The sequence below is a fragment of the Colias philodice genome, chromosome 27 (assembly GCF_061535455.1).
Source record: "Colias philodice isolate Cphi_HAF_F1 chromosome 27, ilColPhil1 Martin Lab GWU primary, whole genome shotgun sequence".
In the NCBI taxonomy this organism is placed as follows: Eukaryota; Metazoa; Arthropoda; class Insecta; order Lepidoptera; family Pieridae; genus Colias; species Colias philodice.
This window is the reverse complement of record NC_143112.1, coordinates 6582134-6602263: the sequence shown is the minus strand read 5'-3', so window position 1 is coordinate 6602263 and position 20130 is coordinate 6582134. Positions and strand designations below refer to the sequence as shown.

Sequence of the window (20130 nt, the reverse complement as noted above, 5' to 3'; positions counted from 1 at the left end):
GAACATATTTTAGGATGTCTCAGTGTCTTTACTGTTGTATATTTTATATGAAAACTTCTTCTTTTAAATTCCGTGTAAACTACAAAGACACGAACGTCCCGCATGGAAAAAATTGAAACACGCCTCAGGTTATTGGCTATTAAACAAACTGGACAATGAATATAAATAAATTGTCTCGAACATATTTTAGATATTGAATGAATCTTTAATTTAAGATAATAAAACACATTGTTACTAATTTAGTTTTGTTAAACGAGCGCCTAAAGAATTACAGAAACAAGTCAAAATCACTCTAAAATCGATATGGACTCTTAAAAAGGTTGTAGGTAACTTGTAAAGTATATTTCACAGCGCTAAGTCCTAAGGATGGAAGGAATCCATACTTTTAAAGCAACGTTTGGCTGATCAGCAATCAAATCAATATTATTGGATATCAAATGGGTGTGTATGACACTCCCAGAGGTTATATTGCATCTAATCGTTGTCACGACGAGTGAGTCAGCGATCACGGGTCTAGTGTTTGGGATGGTTACGTCAATGATAAGATTAACGTATGGTGGCTTCGTGAATGTGTATAGTGGGATAATTCATAATATGTAAATTTGTGTTATTTTGTCATTATTTTTATACTTAAAACGAATTATTTTGTGTAATAGGAGGATATGAATAAAGGTATTTTATTTATCTATTAATAACTGCTTTTAATGTTGTTTTATTTCAATAATTATCTTCTAGTATTAAAATACGGTGCTAGTCATGTAGGTAGTTTAATAAGCTCTTATATTTAAATCTTATTATTTTTATTTAAACCACTGAATCGATGTCGAATCGAAATAAAGGTGCATGTTTGAGAAAAGGCAGCCATCTTCACTACAAAGCTCGTTTTTACCACATCTACGCCGTCTGATCTGTTTTCTTAGATCTTTAAAATTACGCAACAGATTTTGATAGGGTTTTTATAATAGAAAGAGTGAATTAAGAAGAAGCTTTTAATATACAATTTGTCAGGCGTTCTACAAAGCGAGCGAAGCCGCGTGCAGAAAGCTAGTTTTTCAGTAAAATAAAACATTGATAAGATTGTAATATCGCATAAGAATACGGCTGTCACGCGATATGAATTGGCTGCGCGCAAAATCGCAGGCGGAAAACTTAGATTACATAATCTAAAGAAAATATTAGATAATATATTATACTGAAATCTCATTGGTCGAAATAAAACCTCAGTCTACATCGTCTTACTCGCGTTCCACTGCACGTATCGTGATAAGACACATTCGACAAATCCGCATTGTGATAAGGGAACCACGATATATGTAGCCAAGCGATACGTGAAGGTAATACTAACATAGGTACCTATGTGTAAACTCTGATTAATATTTAGATTTAATATGACGTGTCACACTTGTGTCGCAGCCAAATTTTATGAATTCGCCATTTATAAATGACGTCGTTAATTAACAAATGCTGCAGATAATTTAAATCAGAAATTACAGGGTAATGTTGGGTTAGATTAGAATTCAGATTTGGTTTATTTAATTCGCAGTTTTATATTAATGCTCGTAAATTAATATAAAATAGCGAGCGTTTATAGAGCCGTTTGTAAACGGAAAAGTCAAACAATTTGTCGACATTATTATAATATAAATAAATAAATAAATATTCAGGACAATTTTCACACACGGCACGATCCGATCCCATACCTACTAAGCTTTCGCTTGTGTTATGGAAACCAGATGGCTGATAAACATACATATATAATTTTAAATAAATACTTATATAGATAATTAAGACCCAGACACAGAGCAAACATCTACGTTCATCGCACAAATATTTGCCCCGGGTGGGAATCGAACCCACGACCTTGGAAGGCAGGGCCACTACCAACCAAGCCAACCGGTCAGTTGGCTACAATAAAAAATCCTCTTTATGATTCATGAAGATAGACTCAAAAACTGAGTCTCAAAAAATACTTCAACAGAATAAAACTTCGGTATTTCTGAGAGGCAAGTACATTTTTCCCAGATTTATTTAATGTTTCAACTGTATCGCTTGATTAAAATGCTAATCAAGAAAGTTGATGAAGTTAAATGGGTTTTTCAAATATCGATCATTATTATAAAACAAAAATATTCTCGTAGTTTGATTCGTATTTTCTACTTCTTATTATAATTTATCATCTGACTGTAGCAGAAGCCATAAGGACAATTTTTAAGTTTTCTGAATATTTATACTTGTAATAGTTGGACTTCTTAGCTTGAAACGTATTGTTTAAATTTCCCTTATAAGTATTAACTAAAGGTAGCATATAAAAGGCGGATGCAATGGGCGGATGTTCTATCTACTATTTTGATTCAATATCTAAACATGTTGTTACTTATTTTTGGTCAATAATAATAATAAGGTCAATGTTTATTACATTTATTTGTTTATTTATTTAAATTTTTGTTTACATAAAACTTACCTTTTGATTTACGTTTTAATTATTATGTGTTGCTGTCAACACATTATTAATAATATGAGTCATGAGATGGTCAATAATTATGAGGTCAAGTACTTATAATATTATAGAGGAATTTAATATTTTAATTTTACATAAATATTGACATTTAATTACTTCCTAGGTATAAATTAAGTTTTTTCTTCATCTACGTATTATTATTTAGGAGTGACTTATAGTGATGACATGAAGTTGAAGAATTTGATTGTTTGAATGCGTTAATCTAAGGAACTAGGTAAGTAGGTACTAGACCGATTTTAAAAATTCTTTCACACTTTAATATGATGGTACCAGATTACAGAGTGTTAAAAAGGTTGTATTATAATATTACTAGCGACCCGCCCCGGCTTCGCACGGGTGCAATGCTGATACTAAATACACTACAGAAAAACTGTAAACGTTGTATATAAAAACATAGCGACCCGCACCGGACGGCCGCGGTACCGCCGCAAACGCTACGTCCCGCAATTTTTAAATCTGTAATATCTTCGAAAATATTCACTTAAATCATACGGTGTAAAGTGCCATATAGATCTATATTAAATGAACAATGTATTCAAGGTATTGGATTAATGCTGTATTGGTTAAAATCGCTTCGAAAATTAGCCATTATTTGTCGTAAAAAGTAAATGAAAAAAAAAGTTATTGTGGGTTATCCATAAGAGATAGACATATACCATCGCGGACTTTTCTGTAGACCTTTTCAATGTGTATAATACTTAGTACATTATTTTGATAAAACTCGTAGGGTTCAGCCTGCGTTTGCAATGTACGCGGAAAAAATGTAATTTTTTACGACATCACATTGGAAACCTCGAAAAAAACAGTACTTCTCCACTATTTAATGGATGTTATTATACATATAAACCTTCCTCTTGAATCACTCTATCTATTAAAAAAAACGCATCAAAATCCGTTGCGTAGTTTCAAAGATTTAAGCGTACAAAGGGACATAGGGACATAGGGACAGAGAAAGCGACTTTGTTTTAAGCCGGGTATCCACTTAGGTTCGCCGTGGTTTGCGAACGCGCTCGCTCCGCAAACCAAACATAATGGATACGTCGTGATCGCGGAGCGCGACTGGAGCACGATCGGAGCACGGCGGAGCGCTCCGGAAGCGGTTTTTTGCGCGAACTCAAAGGGGAGCGCAGTTTGTTCGTGGACGCGAGTGTGTGTCTGTTAAGTTCGCGAACATGGAGTGGTCCGATGAAATGATGAATATATGCATTATTTCATTATTTCTTCTTCCCTTATTCGTATTACCTTGCCAAAATTGAGGAGGTTGTTTGTATTCGATCACAATATAATGTATCAAAATATAAGCTGCACTTCCTACTAATTCTGGAGGCGGCATGTTTGCACCGACCGTCTGTCGTGTGTCTACTGGAGACCGGAGCGCGGAATTTAGCGCTCCGACAGGAGCACTGATGTTGCAGCCTAAGTGTGTACACTGTACACGTTCACGTTCGCGGAGCACACATTGTTCGCGATCCACGGCGAACCTAAGTGGATACCCGGCTTTATACTATGTAGTGATGTACTACGGAAAATGCCGGGGCGTATCTACCGTTACCAAGCGAACATATATTTTATTTAAAGAATAATAAATTTTTAAAAAATCTGTCAAAAATTGACATAGGTAATTATTATTTATTATTTTATCAACATTTTTTTCATGTAAAATTGTAAAAAAATTATTACGTAATTTAATATTATCAATGTTACTAAGACTAGTGTGTATTCCTGGCATTGATTACAACAGAGGTCTTAGGTTCGATGCCAACAATATTCAGTGATGAAATTATTATAAAATTATGTTTTTTTTTTATATTATATTTATCACTTATCTGCGGTTAAAGTTCTCAGTTTTGATACTAGATGGCGTGATTTACAAAGTAGTTAAAATGAAAAAAAACATTAATTAAAACGTATTACATAGGTCAAATGGAAAATTTTAAGAGATTTCTAATCTCTTTCATTTTTTTTAAATATTTTTTTCTCTTAATTCATAATTAAGTAGACTTTCTAGAACTAGTAGTTAGTAGATAGATAGTTTACTTACTAACCAACAGCGGCAGAATGAAGGTAATGTTTTTCAAGGGTTTTTAGATATGTTTTCCTGTAAATACGTATAAATATTATGTTACATAATAATCGCTTCTTGCCGATTTCGGCTACAGCGACTACTACATCAATACGGTAGGTCAACAATGCCCTGCCTAAAGATGACTGATATTTTAGCGAGAAATATCACATTTAGGGGAAGTCAAAACACCTTCGTGATCATTATAATTAACTAGCTGCTCTTCGCGGCTTCAACCGCGTGGCTCCGCTCCTGTTGGTCTTAACTCTTAGCGTATAAAGCCTATAGCCTTCCTCGATAAATGGGCTATCTAACACCGAAAGAATTTTTCAAATCTGACCAGTAGTTCCTGAGATTAGCGCGTTCAAACCAACAAACTCTTCAGCTTTATAAAATTAGTATAGTTTGAAACAGGTGGTCGGGCTTTGAGCTTTTCGCGTATTGCGTCCAGGGCCGTATTATGACCTCTTATTTGCAGACAGATTACGCCGTGAATGAACTGACTGACAAATTCATATTATGATCGCAATATACCATGGCTGGTTATTGCGATGATAATGATCTTCCTCGAAAGTGTTGACGTAAAGCAGCCTTCAGCAAGAGCTGCCATGTGGAGGAAATCATGCCACAATTTTTTGTTAAATATGCCGCTTAGACAAGTCTTTGTACTGAAGTAGTTGCTTTTTATAAAAAAATATAAACTAACTTTCTTGTTTACTTATTCTACATCATATAAATTTGCTTTTAATTTAATTATATGTAGTGTTATCAATATATTACATAATAGTAAAATAAATCATGAGTTAGTATATGGTCAGGTTACAATGTTATTAATTGTGTGTAGGTGTAGATTATTGTAACTTTAAATAGGGCAAATGTATTGCAAATGAATATTGCTATTATAAATTTATCTGTTGAGAATACATATAATAACAGCTAAAGATATAACAATTTTAGTTAAAACTATTCAGTTTTGAAGTGAAACTTCTTTAGGCGCGTTGAGAGTACAATTTCAAGGTCGCGTCATGGCAATACCGGCACGTCATGGAATAAGGCGACGATTTTGTTATCTTTGAATCTTGCCAAAGAAGTTTCACTTCTGACACGTGTGCATGGCTCACACGCTCTTTTTTTAATTGTGTCTTCAGTTTAATTATTTTCGTCAGTGAACTTTTTTCAATTTTTAATAATTTATTGCGTAATTTTATGTTATCAATGATATTAAGCCTAGTGTGTATTCCCGGCATTGATTATAGAGGTCCGAGGTCTTAGGTTCGAAGGTACATATATTTATTATCATATTTAATGATAAAGTAACGAAATTATCAAATTAACCTTTAGTTAATATACAATTAATTATTATATTTTTATATTTATCGGATAGTTAAAGTTGTACAAAGTTCTTTATTTTGATAAAAGATGGCGTGATGACAAATGTATGATTTAATAAAAACAATTAATTGATTGCAATAAAGTTTCTCTTTCAATATAAGTATAATAATATGAGACTTATTTTAAATATAAGCTAGCGGTTTGCTAGAAACCGGGTGAACTCCGTTTCGCCACCAGAGACCACCAGAGACACCTTCTCTTTGCTATAAACGGTATAAACCTCACGGAGCCCGAGACCTGTCCAACGAATGCAAAACCGTGGAAATCGGTTCGTGCATTCTGGAGTTATAGCGTCAGGAAGGAAAACCCGACTTATTTTTATATAGTAGATGATAATATTTTAAAAACTTAATGTTTTCAGCCATTTTTACTAAGAAATAAAAATAGGAAAAATGTGTAGAATTTAAACGATGTTATAATAATTTTAAGAGGTGAAACTTTTTTATACGAAATAGTAAGTGATAGTTTTCATTTCGACAATTAATAAACTAGATTTTGTATAAGTATATCCTTATTTTGAAAACACAAATTCAATAATTGTCTTCTGTAAGAATGCCTAAAGTTTTGACTTTTGATAAATCATTACGTAATTTTAAATTACTATCAATGTAAGGCTCAGCTCAGAAAATTATTGGATTAAAAGAGGTCTAAGGTTCGATGCCAACGACATTTTTTAAACAAATTGTATGTTTAACGACAGTTATCTTTTGTCCAAAGTTCTTTATTTTCATATTATAGTTTTTGATAAGAATTTCTTGAAGAATTTTCGGTGTCTAATTTTACATGTGATATGATGGTAATTGCATAATTTTAGTGTATTTACGAGATTTAAGACACAGACAAAAAGCTAGTTAATTCATATATTTTATAATATCTGTTATTTTTATTTTCATGGTAAGGGTACTTTAACCTATATTCATATTAATTTTCTTTATTTTCAAAATATTGTCTGACAATAATCATAATTTATTACGTATACAACAACGTAAAAAGTTAAATTTTAAAATTTTACCATACATTATAAGGAAATAAATAAAAACCAATTATTTATTGAAATAATTTATTAAACTTCAGTATAATAATGTGGAGCAATTTCTAACAGCCATTCTTTTTGTATCACCATTAAATCTCGCATATTTATTTTATCTCCCACACTTTGAACACTCGCGAACACCACCCTGAAAAAGTAATTGATTTTAAATACTTTTTAATGAATTTATTCTATTTTTCAGTTTTATGTGTCTAAGGGACCGAGTCCGGCCTCGTGATCGATTTTTTTCTATTCTTTATAAATTTATATTTATAAAGCATTTGAATGCCATAAAACCAAAAATATCAAATTCAACTTTGTATTTATTTTTTCCTTTGCGTAACGGATCTTAGTTGTCCATTAATGTAATCAAAAATTCAATAAAGGTTATTTTATTGAAGTGAAACTTCTTTATGGGTTGGAAAAAAATTTAGTGTAACATTTTTTCGTTACGCGTGACATTTTTCCGTTACGCGCCATCTTTTTCTTGTCCCTACCACGCGTGATTCGACGTATTTCTGTAAAGTTGCATATAGTAAAATATTTTTTGAAAAATAAGGTCATAAAGAAGTTTCACTTCTTACGTGTGTACACTAGTACACGCACACATTTTAAAAACACCAAACTGACCACGTAGGTTGTTGAACTCTATATAAACAGCTGTTTTCACTTATATACAATTTTGCTCCAAAAATACTTTTATATTCTCCCGTTGAAGTTAGAGAAGCCGCTTGCGGGAATAAACCGGTTAAAATACATTTTATTATTCGTATGCATTTTCCTGGAAAAATAACAAAAAATGTATGAAAAAAGGAAAATTTTATGTAACAACTAGCGGTCCGCCCCGGCTTCACCCGTGGTACTTATTTACGTTTTCTCTACATAAGAACCATCCTCGTACTTCAAGGAATATAATAAAAAAAGAATTATCGAAATCGGTTCAGCCGTTCTTGAGTTATGCGCTTACCAACACATTTTGCGATTCATTTTTATATATAAGAAGAATAAAAATATAAAACCTTACTTCATAGGATCATTTCTATAGTAAGCTCTTCACAAGATTAAGATCATTATTAAATAAACAAAAAAATATTTACCTGAACCTAAATCCGGTCCTTCGAAAACTTTATTCTCAATATTAAATTTGCCTTTTATAAGTTTTTCTAAACTACTCCTTATTTCACATGCCTGTAAAAATTATTGAATACCACATTGAGATAATATTACTAGACGTATGGAGGAGACATCACGAACAAAATCTGTGCGCCATTTTTTTGCTCTAACTAAGTTTTAAAAATTATTATCTAGCTAGGTTCTTACCGATGAAAGTTATTCCTTTGCACATTTCCGTATTATTTGTATTATTTGTGCAATATCGTAACACACACGAAGGCATATTTGATGCGTTTCACTTTAAAACCATTAAAAAAAACCGCTCAACATACGTCATGTGGCGTATGTTGAGCGGAACATAAGTGATGTAGGCGGTGTCGTCTCCATATATGTATATCTCAATGGAATACCATAGTTATTTTACACTAGCTGCACTCCGCGGTTTCACCCGCGTGGCTCCGCTCCTGTTGGTCTTAGCGTAATGATATATTATATAGATGGGCTATCTAACACCGAAAGATTTTTTTAAATCGGACCAGTAGTTCCCGAGATTAGCGCGTTCAAACAAACAAACAAACTCTTCAGCTTTATAATATTAGTTGTCTAGGCGGATGCCTAGCGACAGCGACGCAGGGACGGCATCAAGTCCCCGCGGCCCTCACAGCCGAGCTCGCTCTCTGCTACCTCGAGCGTCGTACGCGGCACACGCCTCCAATAAGCGTGCTATTGGCTTCTGTTATTTTGTACGATTCATAATACATAATTGTTATCAAATATAATTTAAAGAACCTTTAGATGGTTTTCTTTGAAACCCCAAGACCCCAGTCTTACATAGATAGATATATAAAGCTGAAGAGTTTGTTTGTTTGTTTGAACGCGCTAATCTCAGGAACTACTGGTCCGATTTGAAAAATTCTTTCGGTGTTAGATAACCCGTTTATCGAGGCAGGCTATAGGCTATAATATATCATCATAAGACCAACAGGAGCAGAGCTAAGCGGGTGAAACCGCGGAGCACAGCTAGTTTATAATATAACAAGTTATAACTGCGTCAAAAACAACCGACTTCAAACTTGCACTTGCAACATTTACAAATACACACAAAAATGCTCATAAAATAAAAACTACTGGGCCTATCCGAATAAAATTTTTATGGGACCAATTCGACACCATCCCGCATCGAACAAAAAAAGAATCACGTAAATCGGTTCAGAAACCTCGGAGTAATCGGTGTACATACATAAAAAAAAAACATACCGGCCGAATTGATAACCTCCTCCTTTTTTTTGAAGTCGGTTAAAAAGTAGAACAAATAATAATATATACCTTTTCCATAACTCTATAATTAATATACATCCTTTGGCACCAGTCTTTGCACGCTTTTTTCGACATTTTCTCGTCGTTGTATGAATTCTTCATTTTATTGTAGGAATCGAATATATTTAAATACATTATTATGTCACCTTCCGCTACCTGAAAAATAAATTTCAATAGTAAATAACAGTAAAATATTTTTTGATTGTTTTGACTAAATATTCAAATTACAAAAAAATGATAGCTAGGTACTTCATTAAAAATCTAATTAATATTAAATTATTAAATTATTTTGAGTCGATTATTATTTTATTGTTGAAGGTAGATATAAAAGCATTTTGTAAGGAATAAAACCTTTCTAGGTTGAATTTAAAATCCCTAAGAATATCTTAATGATTGAGTTAATTTATTAGTTTAAATAATTTCAAAAAAAGGGTCTTATTTAGTCATGAAAAAGACACTCAAATCAGTATGCAAGATATGCAATAAATAACAATAAGCAGACAGACAGTAGCTTTACAAATCGTTTATAGCTGCGTATTATGCAATATTTTTCTTTGCCTCCATATATTTTTATACTATCAAAACGGCTAAACCAATTCCGATGTGATTTTCTAAATCTAATAGACTAACCTCGAAATTATTCCTCCTGGACATTCTAGCGGCGGCACACGCTTTGCCGGTGTACTGTTTTATGAAAACACTATCCATTTGTAGCATAGACACTACTGATAGAATTTCATCGACACACCCGTATTCGCCTGGAAATTTAAATATAATATTTTTAATATTTAAATAAAATAATTTAATCCATACTAATATTATAAATATAAATGCGAAAGTAACTCTGTCTGTCTGTTACTCAATCACGCCTAAACTACTGAACCAATTTTCATGAAAGGTATGGAGATATTTTGATACCCGAGAAAGGACATAGGCTACTTTTTATCCCGGGTAATCCGTTCGGTAGTTTGAAAGATTTAAGCATACAAAGGGACATAGGGACAGAAAAAGCGACTTTGTTTTATACTATGTAGTGATAGTGTTGTTTTATACTATATAGTGAAGATATAGAATAACGTTCCCGTTTTACCGTTTCAGTACGGAACCCTAAAAAAGACAAACAAACATACCGCTCTCACACAGCATTTTCCCGTACATCGGTTTGAGCGGCAACTCCGCCATTTTGTTTCCTTCTTGTGTCAAATTGCCGGTTTTATCGATCGCTTTCAACGCGTATAGTTGTTCTAAAGCGGATAATAGACTTTTTGCGGGGGGTGGTGTGGGGAATGTGAATCTGGAATAATAAATTATAATTATAAATATATACTAAAAGCTGAAGAATTTGTTTGTTTGAACGCGCTATTCTCAGGAACTACTGGTCCGATTTGAAACTTTCGATGTTAGATAGCCCATTTATCGAGGAAAGCATAGGCAATAGCATGTGAAACCGCAGGTCACAGCTAGTATGCATCTAGAAGACAATAAAATCTAATGTATACAATTCTCGTGTAGTGAAACTCATACGAAACGGCTTGACCGATTCTCATGACATTTTGTGTGCATACGAGTAACAAAGTAAAGTTTATATTTGTTACATAGATAGAAAGAAGAAACGTTTAAATCAATTACGGAAAAAAAAATTGAAAGAATCTTTCAAACTAAATGAATAAAAATTCTTATATGCAAGTAAAAGAAATAAAAAGCGAGAGACGGCCGGGTTAAATATTAGTTTGAATGTAATTAGAATGTACTGCGATTCTACACAGCTACCTAATTGATGTAGGTAGTTGATAACAAAACGCAGCAAGTCAACGACTATTAGCAAAGTGAGGGTAGTTGGGTCAAACGTCGTATAAACAACGTCCGAGCCCCCCCCCCCCCCCGGGCACGATTCGTACGAATGCGCCACGAGTCAAAGGAACGCGGCAATTTATAGTATGCGACAGCTAAGCATGTTCGGACAGGAAACAGTGACAATTATATTAACAACTACTCATCCACAAAAATATTAAATCAAAAGTTACGTCTAACACAAGGATATCTAACGTTATTGGTAACATTATATTATTTTTTGAAAATAAAAAAATGATAAACGATAAGTAATAATCACCAACACTGATACGACGTACTAGCTATGCCCCGCGGTTTTACCCGCTCGTATTGGTCTTAGCATTATGATATATGAGCTTTCATCGATAAATGCACTATCTAACAGTGAAACAATTTTTCATCATTGTTCCTGAGATTAGCGCGTTCAAACAAACAAACTGTTCAGCTATATAAGATACGTATAGATAATTCAAATTAATTAATTATTATTACCTTAATAAATTATGTATTCCCAAAGCTTTCAACTGCAAAAGCACAGAACTCAAGTCGCTCCTACAAATCTCTGGCGGAACGCTTTGAGGTAATTTCTCAAATTCCTCTTCCGTGTATAATCTGTAATTAAATATATTAAATTACTAGGTTTTCACCCGCGGCTTCGCCCGCGCAGTCAAAGAAAAACCCGTATAGTTCCCGTTCCCGTGGGATTTCCGGGATTGCGTCATTTTCCCGGGATAAAAAGTAGCCTATGTCCTTTCTCGGGTATCAAAATATCTCCATACCAAATTTCATGAAAATTGGTTCAGTAGTTTAGGCGTGATTGAGTAAGAGACAGACAGACAGAGTTACTTTTGCATTTATAATATTATATAATATATTATAAAATATAAAAAAAAGTATGGATACATGAAAATTTTGTATATTTTCATCATCACTGTAGCGACGTCAGTTCTTTACATCAGAAATTGTTTATTATGTTTAGAATGGTTTATTAGCTAAATCAAAAATATTGAAAATATTCGTATCGGTCATTATTATTATAGATAATAGATATGTAATTTTTATTATAGATATATGTTGTTGGTTGTTGTTGTTGTCCCTATATCTGTAGCACTCGGCGGGTCGATTTCGGCCTGCCCAGCATCACTATACCCGTAGCACTAGGCGGGTCGATTTCGGCCTGCCCAGCATCACTATACCCGTAGCACTCGGCGGGTCGATTTCGGCCTGCCCAGCATCACTATACCTGTAGCACTCGGCGGGTCGATTTCGGCCTGCCCAGCATCACTATACCTGTAGCACTCGGCGGGTCGATTTCGGCCTGCCCAGCATCACTATACCTGTACCACTCGGCGGGTCGATTTCGGCCTGCCCAGCATCACTATACCTGTAGCACTCGGCGGGTCGATTTCGGCCTGCCCAGCATCACTATACCTGTAGCACTCGGCGGGTCGATTTCGGCCTGCCCAGCATCACTATACCTGTAGCACTCGGCGGGTCGATTTCGGCCTGCCCAGCATCACTATACCTGTAGCACTCGGCGGGTCGATTTCGGCCTGCCCAGCATCACTATACCTGTAGCACTCGGCGGGTCGATTTCGGCCTGCCCAGCATCACTATACCTGTAGCACTCGGCGGGTCGATTTCGGCCTGCCCAGCATCACTATACCTGTAGCACTCGGCGGGTCGATTTCGGCCTGCCCAGCATCACTATACCTGTAGCACTCGGCGGGTCGATTTCGGCCTGCCCAGCATCACTATACCTGTAGCACTCGGCGGGTCGATTTCGGCCTGCCCAGCATCACTATACCTGTAGCACTCGGCGGGTCGATTTCGGCCTGCCCAGCATCACTATACCTGTAGCACTCGGCGGGTCGATTTCGGCCTGCCCAGCATCACTATACCTGTAGCACTCGGCGGGTCGATTTCGGCCTGCCCAGCATCACTATACCTGTAGCACTCGGCGGGTCGATTTCGGCCTGCCCAGCATCACTATACCTGTAGCACTCGGCGGGTCGATTTCGGCCTGCCCAGCATCACTATACCTGTAGCACTCGGCGGGTCGATTTCGGCCTGCCCAGCATCACTATACCTGTAGCACTCGCCGGGTCGATTTCGGCCTGCCCAGCATCACTATACCTGTAGCACTCGCCGGGTCGATTTCGGCCTGCCCAGCATCACTATACCTGTAGCACTCGGCGGGTCGATTTCGGCCTGCCCAGCATCACTATACCTGTAACACTCGCCGGGTCGGTCCCGCCCCGCGCGGCCGGCCCGCTGCCGCGCGCTGTGCCCACACACGCTACACACACACACACACTCCACGCGCAGTGTGGGCGAGTAGCTCGGCAGCTTGTGGTAGCCGCTGTCCACCACTGGGGGGGAGAATAAATAAAAAAAAATTTTTGTGTGGTTTTATGAAACCACGGTAAAAGTGAAACTGTTCGAACGGTTCCGAACACTGCTTTGTGTAGCGCATGTCGCGTGCCGAGTAGGTATACCTACTCGGCAGCCGCGATACACGCGACATGCGCTACACAGACCAAAAAGTTTGAGACGATGTAATAAAAGTTTCACTTTAAAAAAGACGGGTTGCACTCCGGAAGTGCCGGCAGAAGTGAAAACTTGATTATTAACGTTGAGCATGTTTGATATCCATCCGTCTTACGCTTTTTCGATCAGGTCACGTGTCCTGACGCGAGTTTAAGATTTTATACCCAACGCCGCTAAAGAAGTTTTCACTTCAATAAATAAATTAATATTCCAGGACAATTTTCACACACGGCACGATCTGATCCCATACTAAGCTTTCGCTTGTGTTATGGAAACCAGATGGCTGATAAACATACATATATGTATAATTTTAAATAAATACTTAAATAGATAATTAACACCCAAACACAAAGCAAAACATCTATGTTCATCACACAAATATTTGCTCTGGGTGGGAATCGAACCCACGACCTCTGGTTTGGAAGGCAGGGCCAATACCCACCATTATCTTACAATTTTTAAAAGACAAATTACATAAATCATTAATGTACATTAGAAACAGGGTAGGTCCTAATACGTGACCCTGTGGTACGCCGAATGAAACCAATACATATCCGCTTATAATATTATTAATTACGACGAATTGTGTACGGTTAGAAAGGTAACTGCTAAATATATCTAGCACAGAGCCTCGAATTACGCTAGTAAATCAAATTTAGATAGAAAAATATAGATAGAGACGGTGTCAAAAGCTTTAGAGAGATCTAAAAAAAGTTTTCAGTTGGTGTTCAAAATTGCTTATAATGCTCTTTATCAATGACAGTACATTTTCTGTGGATAAACCACATCTTCAAACAAAATAGTTTCCTTAAAATACTTCATTTCAATAACAACAAAGATATAAAAAAAATTGTCTGTCTGTCCACTCACCATAAACAACCCCCGGAATGGTGACACTCGTTTCCGCTATATTAGTAGCTAAAATAACTTTCCTCACATTCCTGTCGGCCATTTGGAAAACCTTTATTTGCTTGTGTAAAGGCAAACTGCCGTACATTGGCAAAATTAATAGATTCGCTGCTTGCATGCCGCTAGGAAATATTTTTCGATATTTATTCTTTTCATTATTTTCCTCGGCGTATATTTGTAATGTTTCTAGGGCTGAGAGGATTTCTTCCTGAAACAAATTGATCTATTAGAATACAGAAAAAAGAACAAAAAAAAAATATAAAATCAAATATTGCTTGATAGTATCATCTCTATCGGTATGTTATAAGGTATATTTGGCTGATTGGAGTCGCATATAAGAAAATATTTAAGCAGCATTTAAGAATGATTTGAGCCGTTTTTAACATGTAGTTAGTAAATTAACTGCCCAAAACATACCTAGTAAAGAAATAAATAACTTATTTTTGTGCTAACATACAGAAATAATGAGAAATGTGGAAAAAATGACTTATTTTTCTTAACATTATAAATGCAACATAGATTACTTATCTGTTATGTAATTCACAATTTTAAATTAATTATAAATAGTTGTGATAATATTTATTACATTTTAAGATAAATGGCAATAGATTGTTAATCTTTATAATTTATCTAAGATTTATGACTAGTATGAGTGTTTCAAAACTTTCTATAAGATTTTAATGTTATCCTTAAAATATAACTTATAGTAGAGTCATTTGAATAGGCAACATTTGACAATTCAACAACGTAACCTTGTAACGACGGGCATAAAATAATGCATTATTTTCTTTTGTTATAACTGCACAATGATAGGAAATACTATATTATTAAATTATATCAGCTATATCATTGTTATAACTTAATCTAACTAAGTTATACAAGTTAGAACTTACCTGTGACGTCAGAAACGCCAAAACATCTCCAAACGGTTTGTTTTCATGCATTTTTATTATTGTTTCCACTGTAGCTTTTACATAATCGGCAACCGGTTCTGAAATTAAGAAATATTATATTTTCAAACCAAATTCAAGGCAATATTTAATACATACATTGAATTAGATATTGAGTTAAGCATTCAAATGCTTAAAAAATAATATTTTATGTAACATATTTCTTTATCCTACATTCCCTGTCGTTTTTAAAATCAAATTCGCGATCTTGATTTGTTTAACTAGACCTTTTTTAGTGCATTTGAGTCGTCAAAATAGTTTAATATTTTCCTAGGTGGTAAATATTAAATACCACCGGTTCGGAAAGCAGTTTCTACAGAGTCAGTCTACAAACAACTGGGCTAAATCGCCTATTAAAAAGGTCGTCAAAAAATGTCCGTGTTGTATAGAATATTCATTTAAATAAGCACTTTATTTCGTAGCAATAAAGTTCAAACTCTATTGTATACGCTTATAAGAAAACTCTGCTTAATGAAATTGAAGGCAGAGTTTTGTTTGGGTCAATTTATGAACCTCATTGTGAGTTTAGTTTTGTTTATCGAACGTCAATGAATTGTTCTTTTTAAATATTTTCCGCAAAATTGTACATTGAGTTTTCATGAAATTACATAGTATTTATAATATTTTTATATTATTACTAGTGGTCCGCCCCGGCTTCACCCGTGATACCTACATGTTTAAACTATCCTATCTCTCAAGTTGGATCGAACTACACATGGTGTGCGAATTTTATTATAATCGGTTAAGTGGTTTAGGAGTCCATTGAGGACAAACATTGTGATACGAAATTTATATATATATTAAGATTATTTTTATTTCTATCTTTAATAATAAGTAGGTACCTAATAGTTTCTCATTGTTTTACTTATAAATAATTTTTCATACATACCTTCAGTATAAAACACTTCGATCGGATAACTCCTGCCCTGAATTGACATTACAGCAGATGTGTCTGTATGTCCATGCGCATCTCGCAAATTGAAGAACCGCTGAAAGAAATCCGCGTCCATTGTCGCTGAGGATATTACGATTTTAAGGTTCTTGCGTTTCTGGAAAAAAAATATGTTAAGTTACTCGGTGGAATCTACATTTTGACAAAATTTCTTCATTTCACCATTTTTTAATTATTTTTTTTAGCTATTAGTGAAAGTTGTATGTATTTAGAAATATTTAAACATTTTCTTTAATGAAAAATATCTATTATAACTTACTTTAGCTATTTTCTTCAAGAGTCCCATCAAAACATCTGTCATTTGAGATCTTTCGTGCACCTGAAAATATATAATAATATTTGAAATAACTGAATTAATTATTTATTTTGGGCATAATCTGAGAAAATTAGTAAAATTATCGGAAATAATTCGTGCAGTTTTGAAAATCGCTACAGTTATTCCTTGGCATGTCCAGATGATCATATCGAAAGTCCGCTGATGGCCCATTTTCGGCATAATTTTCTCGCGCAAATTTTTTTTTTTAACATTTCCAACTCTAATAGGTACTGTTAAAAGAAATTTGGTTTATGTACCTAGTTTATGAACATCATTCAAGTAACTTTTCATTTTTAGCATAAGTGAAGTCCCGTGTCCCCTTAGTGGGGTAAGGGGCAGATGCATTATGCATACATCTGTTTCACTGATCCATTTCCTTTAGGGACAAGTAGGTGATCAGCCTTCCGTGTCCTACCAGACCGAGACATTTTTTTTTCTTCGTCTCCACTGGGAATCGAACCCAGGACCCCTCGGTTCTATGCTCACGCGTCAACCACTGTACCAAGGAGGCGGTCATTTTTAGCATAAGAACACTAAGATTTGCAAACTATGTTAGTTTATTAAGTTTAAACTAAGTACGAGTTTATAAACAAGAAAACTCAATTATATCTGCTTCACCTAGTAAACAATTAGGTATACGAGATTTGACCGTATTTTTAATTAAAACCAGTTTTAACTAATATCAATTACTCATGATTATATTAATTGGTTATCTAAAATCAATACAATATAAAATATAATATATTCTCGATTAGATAAGGAAACAGGTATTGTGTATAAACTACATATATTGTTTAATTGCATCAGATAAGGGCCAGTTGTTTTTAATCAAAACTTATCGTTTTATTGCACTTTAATATTGACTGCTAATTTCCTTATTATTATTAGAAAATTGAAAATATCTCACCTCGTCCAAAACGATACAAGTATACTGCATTAACAGCGGCGATGCGAACATTTCTCGTAACAACACGCCTTCTGTCATAAACTGAAAATAAATAATAATATACATTTATTCAATTAGTTCATTGAAATCTTACATTTTTTACTTCATAAACTTATAAAAAAAAGTTTTATTGAAAAATATAAACATCTCTAATTTCTGAACATACGACAAAAAGTTACTGAACCTAAGTTGTAGAGAATTTAATTTGCAACGAATAATGTTAACATTGTTTTATTATCAGATAAATAGTTTAAGAGATATATCGTAAAAACCATTTCAACCGCTATTTTCAAGATGGCGGCCGTGGGACAAGGGTGGCGACCCCACAAACTTGGTGATAGCTTCACACTGACCCCCCCTACATATCAAAAAAATAAAATTGCGTCCTCTAAAAAACGCAAACCCAAATGTAACTTTTCAATGGACTAAATGTGTAAAGAAAAAGAAAATACAATTTAACTTATGCATTAGATAATGCCTTTTCAATATAAGTCAGTTAAAAGTTGTTTGGTAGTTACCTGTTACAGAGTAAGTACTAAGTATACAGGGTGTCCCACTATTGGTATACTAAGCGCGTAGGTAGTTTTGCATACACTGATAACGTAAAAAATTTTTTGCTAAATTTTTCCTGAAAATCCATGTTTTCTTCTCTAGCTTCGCGCAGCCGGCATATACCGCTTCTCTAATGTGAGCATTTTGTCTATGAAAACATAATCTTAAACGATAGCTCACGTGCTGGTGGCAAAGTTGGGCGGGTTGCTTGTTATGGGTGTACACATAGAGTTTTAAGAATTCATCTATTTGAAAAAAAAGTGCGTCTAGAATTTTATAAGTATTTCTTACGTACTCAGCGTATGCAAAACTATAACCTCCTTTGAGCTTAGTATACCAACAGTGGGACGTCCTGTATATCTAAAATACCTAGTATAGAGTTCTTTCTTCAATATTCAATTGTGTATTCTTTCAGAAATGTCTTCAAATCTAATAATAACATTATTATTCTTTACTACATTTGACCTATATTATATCTTTTGACAAAGTAACAGCCGTTTACCTTGTGAACACTGACGAACAGACAAAAAAAACTAACTTCAAACCACTTTTTACAGCATGCAAGGTTGAACGGTGACCATAGCATTAATAAAAGATTGATAAAGATTCATTTAATATTATTATTATTTAATTGAAAGTTATCAAAACCCTTAAAACTTAAGACTTTTTTGTGATTTTTTTTTCCGTAAAAACTGACAGAAGATTATTTTTCATATCTATAGGTACTAATATTATAAAGCTGAAGAGTTTGTTTGTTTGAACGCGCTAATCTCAGGAACTACTGGTCCGATTTGAAATATTCTTCCGGTATTAGATAGCCCATTCATCGAGGATGGCTATAAGCTATATATCATCACGCTAAGACCAGTAGGAGCGGAGCCACGCGGGTGAAAACGCGAAGCGCAGCTAGTCTATAATATTAGCATAGAAAATCTCCTCTCCTAGTAAAGTAACATCAAGTTTCCAAATTAAGATTGTCTAATGTCTATAAATTTTTACCTATATAAGCTTCAAACCGGTTGCTAGATGCCTTTTACCGTACCTATGTCTAGGATTTAGAATCTAAATAATTGAAACTAGATTTAGATTTGTCCCTGTTCTTTGTTATGGATAAAATCGGATAGCTAATTACCATTTTTTTTTATTCACAAATATAAAGCTACTTCATGCACGAAAGAATATGCTTTAACGTTACATTTTACTATATGAGCAAACAAAATAAAGGGATTATTGTATAAATAAATTCATAAATGGTTATCATAACAACCGATTAACATAACCTTGGCCCTTTAACTTGTATCTTGATTTCCTTTTCTATACCTTAGTTACTACCATTCTACCAAACAACTGCCTACATTCGAAAACGAACTTTCTTTCTTTGACTGAAAGTTGAATTTTCTTTATAAATGATCTGATTAATGAGTAACAAAAAATCTAAGCCCATATACATTACACAGCATAAACAAAAATGCACTTTCTCTCCTTGGCCAAAGGTTGAAATTCCTTCATGACCTGAATGTAATGACTAAAGAAAAAATCTAAGTTCGTAATGGACATTGATAAGGTCCACCAGGGTCGGGCTGAGGTCAACAGGTCGACTTTATACCTGTCTCAATTAACGTTAGAGCCATTATAATTGGATTTTTTAACGGCTAAATTATGTTATTTTGGTCATTTGAAATTCTATCCTACT

At 34.5% G+C, this 20130-nt stretch overlaps 2 protein-coding genes across 2 annotated transcripts in view; both read right to left on the bottom strand.

Annotated features, from left to right (window-relative positions):
• Window positions 1–2135: 2135 nt before the first annotated feature.
• LOC149476674 (uncharacterized) overlaps window positions 2136–20130 on the bottom strand; it is a 110986-nt gene continuing 92991 nt past the window's right edge. The window contains exon 6 of the mRNA XM_089711920.1: window positions 2136–2156. The gene's annotated coding sequence lies outside the window, so the exon portion shown is untranslated. The remainder of the gene's footprint in view (window positions 2157–20130) is intronic.
• Window positions 7016–20130, bottom strand: part of LOC149476679 (putative ATP-dependent RNA helicase DHX35) — a 59596-nt gene continuing 46481 nt past the window's right edge. Inside the window, exons 4-16 of the mRNA XM_089711901.1 lie at window positions 17847–17927; window positions 16883–16942; window positions 16561–16720; window positions 15615–15712; window positions 14683–14929; window positions 13493–13634; window positions 11755–11874; window positions 10563–10726; window positions 10063–10190; window positions 9442–9588; window positions 8100–8190; window positions 7633–7783; window positions 7016–7150 (exon numbers count right to left, since the gene is read on the bottom strand). Of these exons, the coding sequence (XP_089568027.1) occupies window positions 7036–7150; window positions 7633–7783; window positions 8100–8190; window positions 9442–9588; window positions 10063–10190; window positions 10563–10726; window positions 11755–11874; window positions 13493–13634; window positions 14683–14929; window positions 15615–15712; window positions 16561–16720; window positions 16883–16942; window positions 17847–17927 (1704 nt within the window). The 3' untranslated portion in view covers window positions 7016–7035. The remainder of the gene's footprint in view (window positions 7151–7632; window positions 7784–8099; window positions 8191–9441; window positions 9589–10062; window positions 10191–10562; window positions 10727–11754; window positions 11875–13492; window positions 13635–14682; window positions 14930–15614; window positions 15713–16560; window positions 16721–16882; window positions 16943–17846; window positions 17928–20130) is intronic.